The 18079-nt window shown below is 37.5% G+C and overlaps 1 protein-coding gene across 2 annotated transcripts in view; it reads left to right on the top strand.

Moving 5' to 3' along the window:
* Window positions 1-18079, top strand: part of gpc6a (glypican 6a) — a 222768-nt gene that overhangs the window by 30262 nt on the left and 174427 nt on the right. For both annotated transcript variants that reach the window (XM_042493211.2, XM_088076552.1), the window contains exon 2: window positions 8613-8771. In XM_042493211.2, the coding sequence (XP_042349145.1) occupies window positions 8613-8771 (159 nt within the window). The remainder of the gene's footprint in view (window positions 1-8612; window positions 8772-18079) is intronic.

The raw sequence follows: 18079 nt of genomic DNA, 5'->3' as shown, positions 1-18079 counted from the left end.
TTTAATTTAATTACTGGGAATTAATTACACAGCAGACAGTAATGCAAGCTTTGCCTTATCAGAACATACTGCAAATCTAGAAAAAAAAACTAAATCCATAAATCATTTCCCGTTAATAGCTATTTTAGTTTATTACATCTTTGCCGATTAACAATGTACCTCTTGCCATCAGTTGTAAATTTAAAATTCTACTTAAAGCCGTGAGTTTACATATCCAAAAAATGAAATGAGTGTCAGATGTGAGAGTCAAGTTAACCTACTCAAAACACTAACAGTCATATAAATTTTGTATGCCTGCACAGTTTACATTTGTGAAAAATGCATACTTTTTATTTTTTATTGCATTTTATTACATAACTTTTGAAAAAGGACCACCTGAAAGGTATTATTTCATTATCTGTAAAAAAAGAATATTTTCTTGTATATTTTATTTTATTGCATTGCGACTTGGTTTTATAACATTTTCAATCAGGTTAAGATTAAGTTGTTTTTTTTTTTTCCCTATAATATATAGCACCTCTGTCAGTGTTACATGTTTCTGTGCTGCTCAGTCACTCACTCAAATCAAACTTTACACTCTCCCTTTTATTGTTTTACCTGATTGTCAAAAGGCTGACAGACAGAAAATGTTATCAAATGATAAGAGCCCAATAGTTGTTTTTACCAAGTATGCAAAGTTTTAGCAGCAGTTAAAGACTGGGCTGCAGCACTAATTTGGCAAACCGTTTTAACAGATGCGATGGACGTGCTCTGGGACTGTACCCAACATCCCACTTGCCCCTCTTCACCTGCAGCCAACTGTAATGTTAGCGACAAAAACAGTGTTCTTTTTTTGTTTTTTTACCCTCATTGCACCACTTGCTAAAAGCTCTAATTTGCTAAATCCATTACTGTGGCTTTTGTTTATGTAGGCATACAGTAATAACAAGGCCTTATTAGTTAACACATTCAGACTGATTGTGTTTGTGTACTCTCAGGGAGTGAGACTCAAAATTAAATGTGTTGATATAACCATAATGTTTTTGCAGAGTAGTTGTCATCATTAGAAGGAGAAATTTTCAGTGTTAACAAATAAATTTTTGGTTGTGGTTGAGGTTTTTGTATTGTCTGTCTGCCCGTCCTGTTTTCATGAACTCAATATTTCAAGTATGCCTTTAGAAAATTCCTAAAAACAATTGGCATAACATCCCCTCGAACTTAACAATGAGCTGGTTATATTTTGGTGGTCAAGGGATGCCTCGTGGGTTTGTGGTTAGAGCGGGTGCCCCATGTACAGATATTGTGTCCTCACCGCAGCGACCGCGGGTTTGATTCCGGCCTTGGCCCTTTGCTGCATGTCATCTGCTCTCTCGCTCCCCCTTTCACGCTCAAGCTGTCCTGTGAAATAAATGCAAAGAAGTCCCAAAAAGATAATCTTAAAAAAAATATTTTTGTGGTCAAAGGTCAAAGTTAAAAGGTATGGGTCACTGTGACCTCATTTGTTCTATTCTTGTGAATGCAGTATCTCAAGTATCGCAATGATTTCATCTTTGTAAATGTATTTTTATAACAACACCATTTGTGTTTCCTACCCAAACAGACATCCCTGGCTTTCTATTGTATCCACCCCTACGTCTCCACTTTTTGTTGGCACTGTTGGTATTAAGTCTTACAAGTTTAACTCAGCCTGACAGACTCTGAGCACAACTGTGATCTCGCAAGCGTACAGTGTATTGACAGCTTGGTTTCAAATTCCATCTTGGGTGCAAAGCAACCAACTAGAACAGGACAGATATGGTCTAGTGAACCAAAATCCCATCTAGATTTAGGGACGATTATTCCCCAAGATCACTAAGGTAGGCCTTTTTATGTTTGTATTGTTCTTTTGAAACAGAACACACAGGAAAAAATGTGCATGATAGTTTTATGTGTAAATTTTTTTTCCTGTATTATTTTGACATTACTGCTATTTATATTCTGCTGTTTATTTTGGAATCTATATTGTGGAAAGCAGCTAGTGAAAAAAAAAGACAAGTAAGAAAAAGGAGTGAAGGAATAACGTGACAAAAGTCACACCATCATAAGCATGCAGCTGCTGCCTGCTGCTCATAAAGTCCTATATCATGTTTATGTAACAGCAGCACCTGATTCAATGTAGTGAAAGTAGCTGGATGTGTCAAATGCTTATACAAAAACAACACTGGAAGATCAACAGAGTTGTGCGCAACCTATGAAAGCTAAAAGCAACAGAGCTTCCTTCTAGCTGTTATTTGCACTTAAGGAAAGTTCTTCCTTTTATTGGTTTTCTTTTTTTCTTCTTGCCAACCTTCAGTGGCCAGCACTGGTGTTCCACGTACTTTGCCAATCAAGTCAATTTATTGCATCAACAGAAACTTCAAATTGAAACTGAATCTTAACTTCAGAGTTGCAGGTCTAATGCAGTGAGAAAATGTTTCTTAACTTACCCATCATTGTTAGGGCTGCAACCATCAACCTTTTAACTGATAACTGACACATTTGTGGATTATTACTTTGATCTATCAAATCATAAATTAGACAAAAAAAAGTGAAATTGTATGTTTTTTTTCTATCATTTTATTAAAAAACCAACTTATTTCTTTTCCTCTTAAACAATGCTCTTTTGAACAACTTAAAAATAAAAAAAGCTAAATTTATGCTTCATTTAGAATACAGATATGGCCCTTACAATAAAAATATGAATTAAATAAATTGACATGGGGTTGCAGCTTTGACCTTAGAATAAAATAAAACAAATGCATAATTGGTTTGACATTATTTAAGTTTCTGTTATGAAGAAATTTAGGATTCACTTGTGTGTCTCTAGTGGTTTAAAATATTCAAAAAACGAATAATATTACGTTGTATACTCGTACTCGTATGCTGTCTTCTATGTCATTTCAGTTAGTTACACTTGCCATCTCCTGCAGACACCCGGATAAGTCTCCAAACCTAGTTTGTAGGTTATAATGTAGCATAAGGTAAATTCTTTTTTACACATTTTACATTCTTTACATATTATGCATATTTTACATTTTCAAATGTTTTACATATTGGTGTGAAAATGAAGCATAATGCATACATTTTATTTTATATTTTTTATTTTTATTTTCATGCTTGTACTTTTATACTTTTATGTAATTTTCCATGTTGTATAGCGACCATAATGATTTCTCCCTGGGGATCAATTACATAGCCTATTCCTGAAACACACAAATACTGGTAAATCTTACAGCAAAAATAAGGAAAAGAAATATATGTCTGTTTTCTCTGTTTTGTGATAGATCAGTGTTGCCGAGCGTCAGTTTTATCATGTGATAACTTTAATTTTATCAGGGGACTGATGGCTACACTGATCCATTACATAAGGGAAGGAAAACACACTGAAGGTGTTTCTGTTCATTACTTTTTAAAAAATGTACCTGTAATGTTGATTGTGCATTTATCTGTCAAAACAAACACAAATCTAACGGATATAGCAGATTTATGGTAGCTAACGCTCATTTGCTTAAATTGGGTCTGAGAGATGCTAAAGTATAATGTAACATTATGGAGTTTTCTGGGCTATTGAATGTTGCTATTTAGAGACAATCTGAAGTGAATCGTTTATTTCTTCACAACAGAAGATTAATAGTCCTGTTCTGTAATTCATCATGTGAGCTAAAAAAGGCACACTGTGTTTCCACAGTTTGTGCCATGCGTCATAACATAGACCAAACTATTCAATGCATTTTACTTGCCCAATCATTATGACAATAAAGCGTATTATCATCTTTGGCCAAACTCTAACTTTTACGTTTACGTTTTAGTTTCAAGCACTGCCATTTTAGATCCTGGGAAACTCGGTCCACAAGGCTGCACTGAGGTGTTTTCTTTGACATTTGCCAACCAGCTGATGCATGCCAGTTAAAATTGACCCCAAGTCAGCCTTAATTATCCCTCCACTCTTCAATGTAAGCAAAACGTGGTGGACCATGTTGCACTGCAGTGATACTTTAATGATACAGTGTTTCAGTGAACAAGAGCTCAAATGTAAGCAAAACTGATACAACACAAACAGTGACGAGAACGTCGCCCAAAAGGAGATTTATGTAAAGAAAACATGAGAGAAACTGATGAAAAAACAAGTTGATGAAATAGTATCACTATGCTCCTCTTACCGCGAGCTCTGCACTCTGCACGATATTGTTTTCTCTGCAGGCATGTGTTAAACTGATCACAGCTTGGAATAGAGATTATCACACAATGTTGCATCTCCACAGAGTGGAAATAATGTGTGACAGTTGAGGAATGCTGCTGCACCACTAAAAGATTACGGCGCTGTCGTTTAGCAGAGGAACAAAAGAGCCTGTAAAGAATCACCAAATCAAAATCGACTTCTGCATTTCAGCCTATTTTGTCGTAGAGAGTTTGGTCTCAGTGGCCAGGAGGCTTGTGCATTACTCTGGAGACAATGGGTCTGTGTTGAACTGTTGATGGTGCACCTCATTACTGTAGCTTGGTGCCTCTCTAAGGACTGATTAAGGATTAAGCACATTTGAGAGTACCAACACGTACCTACATACTGCACCCTCCTTGTTTCATTATCCATGCGTAGCTCCTTCATCTATAGCTTACTGTATATGCATGCAGAATACCAGTGGGGCTGTCAGTGTCTGCATTGTGTAGTCGGATCCGTCAAAAAAGTCCCACAGTCTTGAGTCTGTTCTGCACCAATCCACCACTGGTACAGTGACAGCATTTCATCTTTCTCTTTCTCAAATGTTAATAGGTAAAACTGGGGGAAAAAAACTCAGAAAACTCAAATCTTTCATGCGACTGCTGGCCAGACTTTCTTTCTTTTTTTTTTTTTAAACCTCTGATAATGATGTCTGATGCTCTCAGACGTGAAGCAGCAGAGGAGAGATAATACAGCGAGTATGCAGAAAATGTGGCACCTCTAAAATTGCTATATTTGTACGTATCAGTAACGAGTCGAAGACTGGGTAATTATTTTTCCAAAGAATTTGCACAACTGCTGCCTCCTTTAGCAACAAACTTTGCCGGCTCTGCAAATGTTGCTGCCCACGAAGACAAACTGTGGAAAAAACACACATTATGACCAGTCTACTTTTATTGTTTACACAGCAACCGCAATCTTAATCTTTTGTTTGTTTCTTTGTTTATGGGTCTCATCTTCTCACTGACAAGTATAATGGAGCCCTAAAGTCCGTCTCTGAAGCTCCTGCTGTTGAGTTACATGTTCATAGATACAACTTCTGAAGTGCTTTTTGTCAGAAATAACACATAGAAATAAAAAATAAATAAAACCTTCAAAGTATTTTCAAAGGAAACCGTGTTATATATATTGGTTTGTTAATGGGCATATTTTGGCAACGCGGTTCCCTGACTGCAGCAATGTTGCTTTTGTTTTCTGATATCTCTGACCTAATATACAAATGTAATTTTTAGGAGACAGGGTAGACCAGGACATTTATAGGCTATAAAAGTCAGTTTATTGGTGAATTCAGACATTTTGTGTAATAAAAGCACTGAAAGCCTGAAAGCAGCAGCAGTCAAACTCAGTGTGAGGTTTTATGCTGCTTTGTTGTAATCACAGTCTGACATAATTTAAAAAAGAAAAAGTTAAATTGTTTTGAACAACTTGGTAAGTCAGGGCTAAACAAACACTCATTGACACTTGTATGCAAATACATGTTTTGTGTTGTTGCTCTACAAGTGAAGAGCTGGTAACTGATTGATGTTAAGAGGATATGGTAATGTTTACTAAATGGACCATATATATATATTGTTATTTATAGTAGATTTACAGGATAAAGCTTTTGACTTGTTTTCATATTTTGTCAGAGAGACAAATATTTTTTGATGGACGTCTGGACCACTAGCTGCTTGGAAATCTGGTGAAAATCATATTATCATGATACAATATTATTAAGTTTTAAACGTATCACTAAATGTATTTCGTCAAAATATATTGGGATATTTTGTGATTTATTACCTTTTTTCAACTCCCAACATGTTCTGTTCAGCCACGTTATCGAGTGAAAGTAATTGATTATGGTATGCAAGTAGGCTACCAAAAGTTGAAATGATATTTGTAATTTTAATAATTTGTAAATAAAATAGTCTATTTCGATAATTGTCTAAGTCGATTCAGAATGGAAAAAGTTTTTGTCAATCAGCACGAAACAAATGCTCCCTTGAGCCAGTATTTAGTGCATGCAGCTTTGGCTGTGCACTTTTGTGTGTAAAGTTGGTACCTTTGCAGGTTTAGTCAAGCTTAATCAAGTCTGGTTTTTATTATCTCTTTGGATGCTCAGCGTGAATCATTGCACATATCAGAGTCTCAGTTTGATTTAAGTCTTTACATGGATTGGCTCACCAATGGACTTTTATACTCTTGCCCTTAAATCCTCCAGGGGCAACACATGTTAAGATGTATACGCACCATACCATGCCTTTTCCCACACATTTATACATATTTATAACGGAAGGACATGCGGTGAGACACCTCATGCATATGTCAGATCAAGCGTACACACACGGTTTTAGCTGAGATAGCTGTGGATGATGATAAAAAAGGGGACATCAAATATGAGTTGAGTGACGAATAGCATTGTTTTTAGATTGTTTGCCAATTTCACAGCTTGTATGATGCAAGCAAATGTTTAAGAGCATTTTTATGTCCATTTATTGAAGCCTGTAGGAGTGGAATTGAGGCTTGTGCACGTGCGTCTCAATGCTCCACAGTAAATATTTAAAACATAATCAGGAGTTTGTGTGGCTTTATAAACGTATGCATATTTCCGTCTTTGTGTGCACACACAGTTTTACATAGAGTACACAGTGTATCTGTCCCCTTTGGACATGTTTGTTTCGACCAAAGATTCTTTAGCACTCACAAAGTTCGCTTCAGGAATCTGTCGTTATCTGGCTTAAATCATCATTCTTTCTAATCTCACATGTCTGTGCCTGATACTAAAAAGCACACCTGTCTGGTGATGCTGCCATCAGCATGCTCTGAGATAGAGATTGTGTTAAATGCATGATGGGTTAAGCCTGGTGTCTGTCTGATAGTGCCATGCATTCTGTCTGTAGAGCTGAATTTTTCATTTCATCAGACTTCAGAATCTTTTTTTTCCTGCTCCATTTATGTAATCCTTACACTTTTACACACTTACACTCTTAACACACACGGAAGAATCTGCAGATGTGAGAATAACCCTTCATTTTTAATGAGAGGGTTTTTAGATGTGTAAGGTAATTTACTGACTGTTGTCTCTCCAAACATAAGGTTGAATACTGACGGCATTGTGTCACATTTTCTCACTTTATTAATCATGTCTGGTGCACTTTGGTGAACTCTCCAGATTTGACAATTTATTTAATACCCCTGCTCAGATCCAGTGCTTCTATTTCTGAATCATACATGCAGTTCCTTTCTCCAGTTTGCACTCTGATATATTGTACACACTTTTTGTGGACTTATACTTTGAATGTTTAACTCTGCTAAATTCTTCCATCAGTCAAATAATTTTAATTTTCCTTGTATGCAAGCACTCAACCTATATACATCTCAAAGACCTTTAAAGGGATTCTGAAACACTTCACTCACCTTGAATGAATCCTGTCTCAGAACATGCAAACCCTTCATCACCAGAAACATTTCAGTGTCTTTGACACATTTTCTCACAAAGTAGGACTGTCAAATGATCATTCTCATTTTTTAATCATGTGTTTTCGCTTCCATTACTTTGCATTTCTTTCTGCTACTGAAGTAAACTGTTGTGTTAATTCAGGTGAGTGCCTCCCTCTGTGTGCTGCAAGCAGGAGAGCAAAAAGCTTTGAGACCCAATGAAATTGTTGTTTTTGAAAAACTCAACACCAGCAAGTACGAACCAAAGAAAAATATTTTGATAGACAACAAATGTTATCTCTTTTAAATACATGTTGGCCTTTGGACTTTACAAAGCTCTGGAACTACCAGGTTTAAACAGAATGAATCATTTGTAATGTTGATTCAAATTTCAAATTTCAACCAATGAATGACTCTTCAAAGCATCAAAAATTTTGATACAGGTGGCCAAAAAAGAATGTAAAAGAATGCCTTTGTTGCTTAGTGTCTGAAGTGTAAGTAAGCTTTTGTTTGCAAACATATGTTTATACTATGGAAACAGGTCATCTTTGTGTTTACAGTCATGATAGGCCTTATTAATTTTCAGAGATTATTTTGACTGATTCGCCTTCACAAACTAGAAACTGAAATCTAATTTCTGAATTTCCTGCCTTCCGTTTGATTTATGTAATACTGATGTGCAAGAGCTCAGCTGCCATTATTGCACTGCTTTAGACTGTGATATAAAAGAAAACCCCGCATGAGCCGTATGCACCGCTCTACCAACGTTTCTCTCTGTTTCACACGATAGCAGGGTACCGACAAATATTATCCTTCCCCATTTGTTACGGTCTGTCCCTCTTTGATAGCTTCAGTGATGAGAGTCCCAAAATCACAGGAGAGTTTTGATCAAAGACTCGGCTCAGCCTTTTGAAAAACTGAATCCTGTGGCAGTGATGTGTGTTAAAGAAGCGGCGCTCTATGTCTCTGTCTCCCTCAGGTGAGCACCTGCGTGTCTGTCCTCAGGGATACACCTGCTGCACATCTGAGATGGAGGACAAACTCAACCAGCAGAGCAAACTGGAGTTCGAAAACTTGGTGGAGGAGAGCAGCCACAATATGAGGACAACGTTTGTCTCGAGGCATAAAAAGTTTGATGGTAAGCCTAATTTTATCTGTTTGACATGCAGAGAATGACATACATATTAATTTGTATCCCAGACGCTTGCACTTTTAATACATATATTCCAGACAAGCACCGTCAAACTAAATACAGACTACTGATGCTATGATTAATCACCACTGGTTGTTATTAGTAAGAAACTTCATGAACAAGTCTCCTTTTTCTACATTTTGGCCCTCCTCTTCATCAGTACAGCACTTTTTTGGTGGAGTTTTCTTTCTTTTGCCTTTCACCAGCTACCTTATGTGACCTAACCACAAGTCTGTCTAACAAGCGATCATTTCTGTTGTTCCACTCACAAATGCTTTTTCTCACTGACTGATGGAGCAGTGTGTTGGTGCTGTGTGTTGCCTGTCCCAAAAGAGCCGCTGTGAATTTACCACCAGAACAAGACAGCGCTAATGTGGTTTTGTGGTGGAAGATTGTATTGGCATTCTGTATGCTTGAATGCAAACCTGTCTAAAAAGCAAAAGTCGTGGTGTACAGCATTAGATCAAGGTGCTACAGTGTTTTTGTGCCACTTAAACTGTGAGTCAGTGTATATTCTTGTCCATGGCTCTCTCTCCTCATGATGAATGAGTTGCATTATTTAAAATTCTATTTATTAGGTCTCAGGTTAACGTCAGTGAATAGCATCAAAGTGTCTGGTTTTGATCAACTAAACATTTTCTTGACAGTGAATACCAAATTTGTCATACATGGTTTTTTAAAATTTCAGTTGTGACCTTATGTAACAGAAAAATCTAGGAGCCTTTTCCGTCTCTAATGTGTCTGCGATTCTGCAAATGAATATCTATGTGCAGATGGAAAAGGGAATGCAGGTCCTTCATTACGAAGAAAGAGACTAATGAATGTTGAATCAGGACATTTCATGTGGTCCTTGGCAAACATCTAAAATCTGACTCATTTTTTCTCTTTATGTGATATCAAGCGTGGTACAAACTGAAAACTGTGTACCGTCATTACAAATGATACGATTGGAGTCACAGATGAACCATTCACCTGGCCAAAAACCATCAAGAATAGTTTCTTTCAAGTTTGCGTTTGTGATAAATGATCCATCTGTCAGGTTGGCAGTCAACTGAGGACAATACCTGCATGTCCCTGGACCTACAATAGAGTTGGAATTCAATTGCTATTATTTTAATTGGCATTTGTTTTATTAATGTGTTTTTCAAACACAGTCTGAAAGGCCTGAAAAGATGGTTATAAATGCTTGAAAGAAGAATCTAGATGATATAATTTATTCTATCATAGTGAACATGTAAATACTTGCATTCAAATCACAAACAGCAGTTTTATTTCCTTCTTTTCATGACAATGTGAATATGTAATTATTTAGAGGAAATTATCAGATCCTCTTGAAAATCAAGTTTTAAGCTTGGTAACATGTCTTATGGTGTTCTTTGATTGCTGCATGAGCAGTATAAGCCATCAGTGCCACTGCTTAGCATTTTCCCTTTAGAACTGCAGTGTACCAATGACGGTCTCAAAAACATGGAGTTTATCTTTCTGGATTTGTTACATGACACAGCAGGGGAACTAGTCCTGTCAACTGTCTGTAATGCTACAGCAAATTGCAAAGAGGTCATCAAAACTTGGCTTCTGTAGCAAACACTGGAGAGGTTTTCAGCTAAGTGTGAAGTGGTCCTGATATGAATAAGTACCTCTAACAGCTAATTTATACTTGAGGTTGAATACGTTTACAGACATGTATGGAGCTTCTATCTGAACTCTACCTTAATTTTGTTCCTATTCGTGCACGTTTTCTAAAAGCTTATGGATAGCATAGTCTGAGATATAGGATACAGCCGTAAGACACAACATTTTAAAAATGATGGAGCAGAACAAATCAATAAAATTTTCAAAAGAAACCCCTGTCCTCATGTGGCAGTGTATATAACGGCCTCATGCCACCGTATCTACACCAGTGCCTCAGTTAAAAGCTACATTGTCTAGGTGTCCTCCACCATCACATTGTTTGTTGATGTCAAAAACTTTTGACTCCACCCTTTAGTCCATCTAGTGGATGCACTGATGCCAACAGAAAGACAGCATGGAAGTATGTTGGCAGTGATGTTTATGTTTGAAATTAACTGATCTATTTTTGTATGTACTGTGAGTATAAATGGGCATTAAGTCTGAGGCTGTGGTTCTCTGCTGGAAAATCGTGGATCGTCTCCACTGGGTCAGAAGTGAGTTACTGCGCTGTGCAAAAAAGTTCAAGTACTTCATCTTACCCTCACTCTTGTTCAAGAGTGAGGGTAAGATGGAACACATGATGGACAGGTGGATCTGTGCAACATCAGCAGCGATGTGGGTGTTGCATTAAACCATTGTGGTGAAGAGGGAGCTGAGCCGGAAGGCAAAGCTCTAAATTTAGTAGTCCATCTTTGTTCCCACCTTCACCGATGGTCACGAGCTTTGGGTAGTGACCAAAAGAATGGGATTGTGGATGCATTTGGTCGAAGTGAGTTCACTCAACAGAGTGGCTGGGCTCAGCCTTAGAGATGGGGTGAGATTTTCTTAGCCATGTGTAGCTATGTTTCTTACTCAAAAGTCAAAGTCATCTTTATTGTCAATTCTGACATGTTTGTTAGACATACAGGAATTGAACGTGCGTTTCTCTATGCCCAGGACAAAGAGATAATAGAAAAACAAAGAGAAAAAAAGCTAAAAATATACATGTACATAAATTAAATAGTCGGGCAATAGAAAGAAAGAAAATATAGACATAGTGTATATACATACCTACATAAAAAACATATTTTGGACATATAGACATATTCAAATGTGTACAATGTGGTGCAGTGTGGTGGGTGCAAAAAGAAAAAGGGCAGGTTTTTCGTATGAGGTAATGTGCTAATGTCGATGTGTTTCTTACTTTAAGTTAAGTTTCACTTTCACTTTAACTTATCAGAGCAGGCGATCAGGAGCAAAGTTTATCTTAGCAACATTAGCAACACAATATTAGCTGTCTGGTAATGTAGTCAAATCATGTTATCTGTCACTGTGTACAAGCAGATGTTTGTGTTTGATGAGCAGAGTCAAAGGTGAGCAGGTAAGCACAAGCTGCAGGCGAGCAGCTTAGGGATGGAACTAATTTGCATAATCATAGTTCCACGAATACTAAATAAGGCAAAGGTGAAGAGAAACATCTTCGCCATTACATTTTTTAAATGGAAAAAACTTCTGAATATGTAGTTTATGAACAAAGATTAGCTTTTAGAGGTTTATCAGTGCGTGGAGAGGACCTTTAACTTTGTAGTTTGGAAGTTTTGACTTAGATTAGTCATTGGAATCACTGTCTGAAAAATCAGTGTCTGATCCGATCCAGGCATGTACTAATGGACGGGAATTGGCTAAAATAAAGAAGTTCAATCCTTTCTTTTCTGTACTCTACTGTAGAGTGTGTGAATGTGAAAACTTAGAGGCTGGTCTTCACCAGATAAAATGACAAACATCACCTGTGGCAGGTCATATCAGAGTCATCAATTCTGTGTGTATCATGACAGGAAATTCAACTGGTTATTTGGTTAAAGCGCTCTATTCAGTTGTTCTCTATTCTGGACCAAAGATGGTTTGTGTGGTATGATGCTCAAGACCCCACTGTGCAACCATGAGCGTGTCTGTAATTTTCACAACTGCAACAGAGTGATCCGTCTTCTCTCTAGCTGATCGTGTCACGACAATTTCAGTCACATTCTGCAATTAAACTTTCATTCAGATGGTATCATTAATTTAAGCTTATAAACTTAATATTTCAGAACCAGGCCCTTCAGCATTTGGATCAAGTAGCTCATGAAAAAAATAAGGTGTGTCAGATTAAGTAAGCTACAGCTGTTCAGTGTGTCAGATTTAGTATATTCCATCTGTTTTTGGGTAAATGCAGTTTATGTATCAACACATACTCAATATTAAAACCTCAGACTGGGTTCGGGGCCAGAAAGACTTGATTGGAGACATCCCTTAAGGTCACTGGAATAAACCATCTGTATTAGTCGTGGGAATAATTCTTTACTGTTGATTTTAATTGTTGAGTGTCTTTTTAGAAGGGTTGGTATGATATCCTATGAATTAGCGTAACATCCTTAACATAAAGTTACGTAATTTATGTAAAGTTACGTAGGTTAGATTTAAGAAAAGAAACCTTGAGAGGACAGACATTAAAATGAGTCAAAGTTCACAAAGGCGTCTCCAGGGGACAGTCTGTGTTTTTTTGACCCATCTACTGACCCAAACTGCCCTTACAAGACCGCTTGGGACTACGTTGTTTTTTTTTTTTTACACTCATGAGTGCATTGATCACATTATCGCAGCCTTGGAAAATATATGGGTTGTTCAAGAATTAATGGCTTATGATTATGTGTGGGGATATGTACAAATTTGGGTGCATTATTTTTTGCGGGAAAACATACAAACACTTTATAAGAACAGCCTGATTCGGTCGTGTGTGTGCATGCATAAATGTGTCCAGCCATGGAAAAACCAGGAACAAGTCGCCCCAGGGGCAATTTGAGTTATTTACAGATTCTGAATGTGTAGTTTCTAAGCTTTCCAACAATTTCTAACACATGGAAATCTGAAAATGATTTGAAGAAGATGTGGCCATTTGAATGTAGGCACTCCTCAAACTAGTTTAGTGAGAAATCCAGCCTCAAAGTTTCTCAAAGATTCTCACCTACCTGGGGAGCCAGGTAACAGTTGCTGCTCATTTGCATCACATTTACATAAACCCAACCCCCTACCGGTCTAGCTATCAGTGACATCTGTTAGCCCACAGGACAGGCAATACTTTATTCTTGCACCCAGAGGTGTTATTCACCCATGGGTGTGTTATTCACACATTATTCAAGCACATTATCAGGTTGGTGTGTTATTAATAGCAGATGCTCAGAGTTTGGATGTGTATGTCATTGCATTTTAAAACGACAATAATGAGCTAGCTAGCTAGATAACTTGAAATGAAACTCACAGTGGATTATTAAAAGATAGCTTCTAGCATGAAAAACAGTTTGTTATCCCTGTATGTGACTTTGAATTAACACTAACATAACGTAGATAACTTGGACGTTAATGAAAATTCATCCCATAAAAAAACTAAAAAGTATTCCTGCAGACTTCATTGCGTCTGATCAGATAACAAGTTCGGTGGTGCTTTCTTTTTGTTGGAGTCTTCTTGGTGGATGTAGTCATCTCAGAAGTAACTACTGTACGCCTGTTCGCCTTAAGGTGTCCAATTATTCTCATGTCCTGCCACTCTCTTTCGGCCGCTAAAGAATCCATCCGTCCGAATTCTCCTTTGTTATTCCGTAGCATTTTGCTCTCGTCGATTTCTTCAGTTTCATCTTCTAGTTCGGGTTCAGAATCAGAAGATTGGCGCTGGCATGACCAGAAGATCTGGCTTCTTGAAGAAGTACTGCCAAAGATTTGCGCTGTAAGAGCCCCGATTTAGTTCTTCTGCAATGTGTTTTTCTATCTTCATTCAATGATGAAAACACACACAGCTTCCAGAAGTAGCAGTAACAGTTACTAGCCTACATTACTACTAATGCAGAAGCGGCTGCTTAAGTAGCGCTGTGGTTCCTCTTTAACGTGCAGCTGATTGGCCCAAATAAGGAACAAAAGCACATGAATAGCCAAAGAAAGCCAGTATGCTAATTTACTGCGGTATCGCCACACCCCCAACTAGAAACTGGCTTTTCCTCTGAAACAACTGAAGGAAATCTGCAATGTACTGTAATGTGTGCAGTTTTCTATTTTGTTCTCTTTTCCATTTATTTCCATCTAATAATGACTACATGACAACTACCCCCCCCACTATCTTTCTTCTTTAAGCGCTCCTAATGGAAGCATCATTTCACCACACACGAAAAGATTACAAGACTGACTCTATTTAAAGTTGAGTAAATAAGTTACTTTCAGAGTTAAACTTTGCAAGGCCTCATTACGCCCTAAGTTTCAAAACACTTTGAAAATGTTTTTTCACAAAAGAGTGCAGTTAGTGTTAGGTGCACTGGAGAACTCAGGATCCTGTCGAAAATGCCAAGAAGTTAAAGCCCACTGTCTTTTGCATTTCTGAAAGCATGTGTGGGAGTTTTGTTTTAGGTGCTTGTTTCAACCCATAACTTGAAGATATAAAAGTCATGTTTCTGTATGTTTTCTCTCCGACTTACTAAGCTGGATTGAATACAGAAAAACTATAATGTGTTTGGCTGTGTTGGTTCCTCAGTTTTTTGTTTTTTTGGCATGGGTTAAGGTGCCATATAGCACTGCCATACTTTCCCATTTTTCAAATTAGCTCTGATCCTTGAATCGGTTCTGTTCATCATTCTTGAAACCTTGGCGTTATTTAGTGAACCAGCCCTCATTTCTACCGCTTTTGCACGTAACCATTGTGATCAAGGATATCTCATCAACAGAGGGCGCTGGACAATACACAATAGAAGTGATCAGTTGTAGCAAGATGGCGAATGAAACTGATTACCTGAGAGCTTTGTTATTACAGATAATTTTTTATCAACCCCCACAAAAAATTATTTAATAAATCAATTAAACATAAATTAATGAAAATAAAAACATAAAAAAAAAGCATGAAGCTCTCTTCTGTACCTCCTCTTCTCCATCCTCTCTTTCCAACCTGTAGCACAAGTTAATTACCCATTAATGTCCTTACTGTTTCCACTTTAGGTGAAGTTAAAACAACAATATTTTGGTTCCAGCAGAGAAACAATTTTCGGGTTATGAATCAATTTATTTTTGATCGAAATGAACGGTTCAATATTATGTGTGTGAAACAGAACAGAACTGGATACATGTTGGTGGAAAAGAGTTAAAAAGGGCCTTTTTAAGCTTGTGAATGTCTCTTTAAAAGGTTCTCTACTGGCTCGAAACTAAACTAAGCAGAAGAACCAGTAGGGGACCTTTCAAGCTCTTGTATGAGCTCCTTTGATGTAGTTCTAGTATAAAAAAATTAAGCACAGTACCCCTTTCTAAACCAGGGCAAGTAAGGTCTTAATGGCAGTCAAAATAGGATATTTTTCTTTCTTTTTTAGATTAACACCCCGCACACAGTGCTGGTACAGAAAAGTCACTGAACACATTCCTACACATTTGTAATAATGTTAATATTACTTACAAGTTAGGTTGAAAGTTTGATTGTAGATATATTTTTCATAGCTTTAGTAGCTTTGGTGCTGTCCAATGCATAATTAATGGGGATAATATTGTTTTAAACACATGGTGTTGTAAAAGTTTCATTATTTCTGACAATCTAGGAAAGAACCGAAAAAATTGCAACATAAAAAGTTTCAGCTCTTCTTCTGTAAAACTTTTAATTGGTAACCATAGGTTACGTAAGTGTTGGATTGTTTGAAATGTGCAGTAAAATACTTTCAGAGATGGGGTGTATTTTTAAGTATTTTACTGCACTAATAGCACCATTTCAAAGATGACGCCTCCAGAACAACATCCATATATCTGTGTGGTTACAAAGTGACACTGGTGACACAAATCACTTATGCAGTTCCATCTTCTACACATGCACATATTGCCGGCCACTCAACATCTCATTCCTTCTCCTTGCGTTAAACTCTCTCCACCTCGTGGGGTTTGAATCATCCCTCATCAATTTTACATGCCCTCATTTCTGTCCCCAGTTATTTATAGGGCCCTATTATGAAAATCTTAACTTACTTTTTGATTACTGACTGCTTCCCCTGGAGGCCTGTGGGTTTTGATGCATTATTGAGCAATCCTGAAGCCATAAATGACTGTTGCACACTAGAATTAAGGTTTGGGTATTCTGAATGTCCAATCATCTGGCCGAGAAATCTTTTCCCCCGTCTCTCAGTCTGCCTTATATTCTCCCAGTGAGACTTGGAGTCCAGTCATATTCCAGTCCAATTGATGCACAGTATGGAGAGAGAAACTCACAACCAACTTTGTAGTATTGCAACTCTGTATTTTCCTCGCCTCAGTATGGTTACCACTCCCAACAGGTTTGTTTTATTAGTCTCTGAAAGTATTAGTGTTCACTGCTGTGGCTCAGCGGGTGCCCTGAGGTAACCCGAATTAAGGAAAAGAAATGAGATAAATATTTACAATATTTATGCGTGTGAGAGAGAAAGCTGCAGAGACGGAGACAGAGATAGAGACAGTGAAAAACTGGATGTTTGAGAGAGGCAGAGAGTTGCATCACAGAGATTAATTGCAGGGGATGAACCATGATAAAAGGTGCCTCATGCTCAGTCAAGTGATTTGAGATTGAAAGCGCACTTCAGAGTGGTTTGGAGCCACGAAAGCTGTCAGTTATTTTATTTTATTTATTTAATATTTACATCTCTTTGAGTTCTAGTCTTGTATTACATATTTGATGTGTCATTTCTTTGTAGAAAATTATATTTTAGACATGATTTACTGTTCTCATTCCCAGGGCGACAAATACCACTGCTTTGTCTTGCCCCTTGCAGTGTAATATCAATGCCAAGAGCATATCTTTACTTGCACATGCCACAGCGCAGAATCAAGTTTGTGCATGAAAATGAGATCCGTGTGCACAGAACCATACTTGTGGGCAGCTTGCGTGTGAAAGAAAGAGATCCGCATGCACAGCAACAAGCTCATGTGCAAAATGGGATCCATATGCACAGAACCATACTTGCCCGCAGAATATTTCTGCTTGCAAGAGCAATATCGTAGCCTGAGTGGAGAAAACTGTGTTCTGAGTGCGCGTAAAATCTGTATGGCTACTATCAATGCTCTCCTGCTCTCGAGCTTCACCTGCTCGCTCGCCAATTTTTATTTATTTATTTTTTTGGGGTTTTTTTTTGACATTAAGTGGGCGGACCCAGTCTCCGTAGTAGCCCTAAATAAGTCGAGGAGGTTGTAAAAGTGTATTTTTAGCAATGGTCTGTGGATGTCATTTCACACACAAGTGGAGATATTTCGCTGGGCATTATTGACGGTTATGTACCCATACACATTTAAACAATATAAAAGGGAATGGGGCAACACAACTAATAAATTATTATAGATGTGTTTGTTTTGGACCTTCCAGCCCCCGGTACCTCAAAGGTCAGCACCATCAAGACAGTTTGCCGCCGGTCAATGGCAAAAATTTGGGTGTCAAAATTAATCAAAGTTGCATTAAATGTTTACTTTGCTCATGCAAACAAATCTCCTTATTATGGCGCTAACATTCAAAATTAATTGATTTCCTTCATAAATATTAAATGCTGCTGTAAATGGGACATAATGCATGTACCTCATTGAAAATTGCAGCT

The sequence above is a fragment of the Plectropomus leopardus genome, chromosome 1 (assembly GCF_026936395.1).
Source record: "Plectropomus leopardus strain MGB_pleo_1.0 chromosome 1, ASM2693639v1, whole genome shotgun sequence".
NCBI lineage: Eukaryota > Metazoa > Chordata > Actinopteri > Perciformes > Serranidae > Plectropomus > Plectropomus leopardus.
The sequence above is the reverse complement of the archived record's forward strand: the minus strand, read 5'-3'. Positions and strand labels throughout refer to the sequence as shown.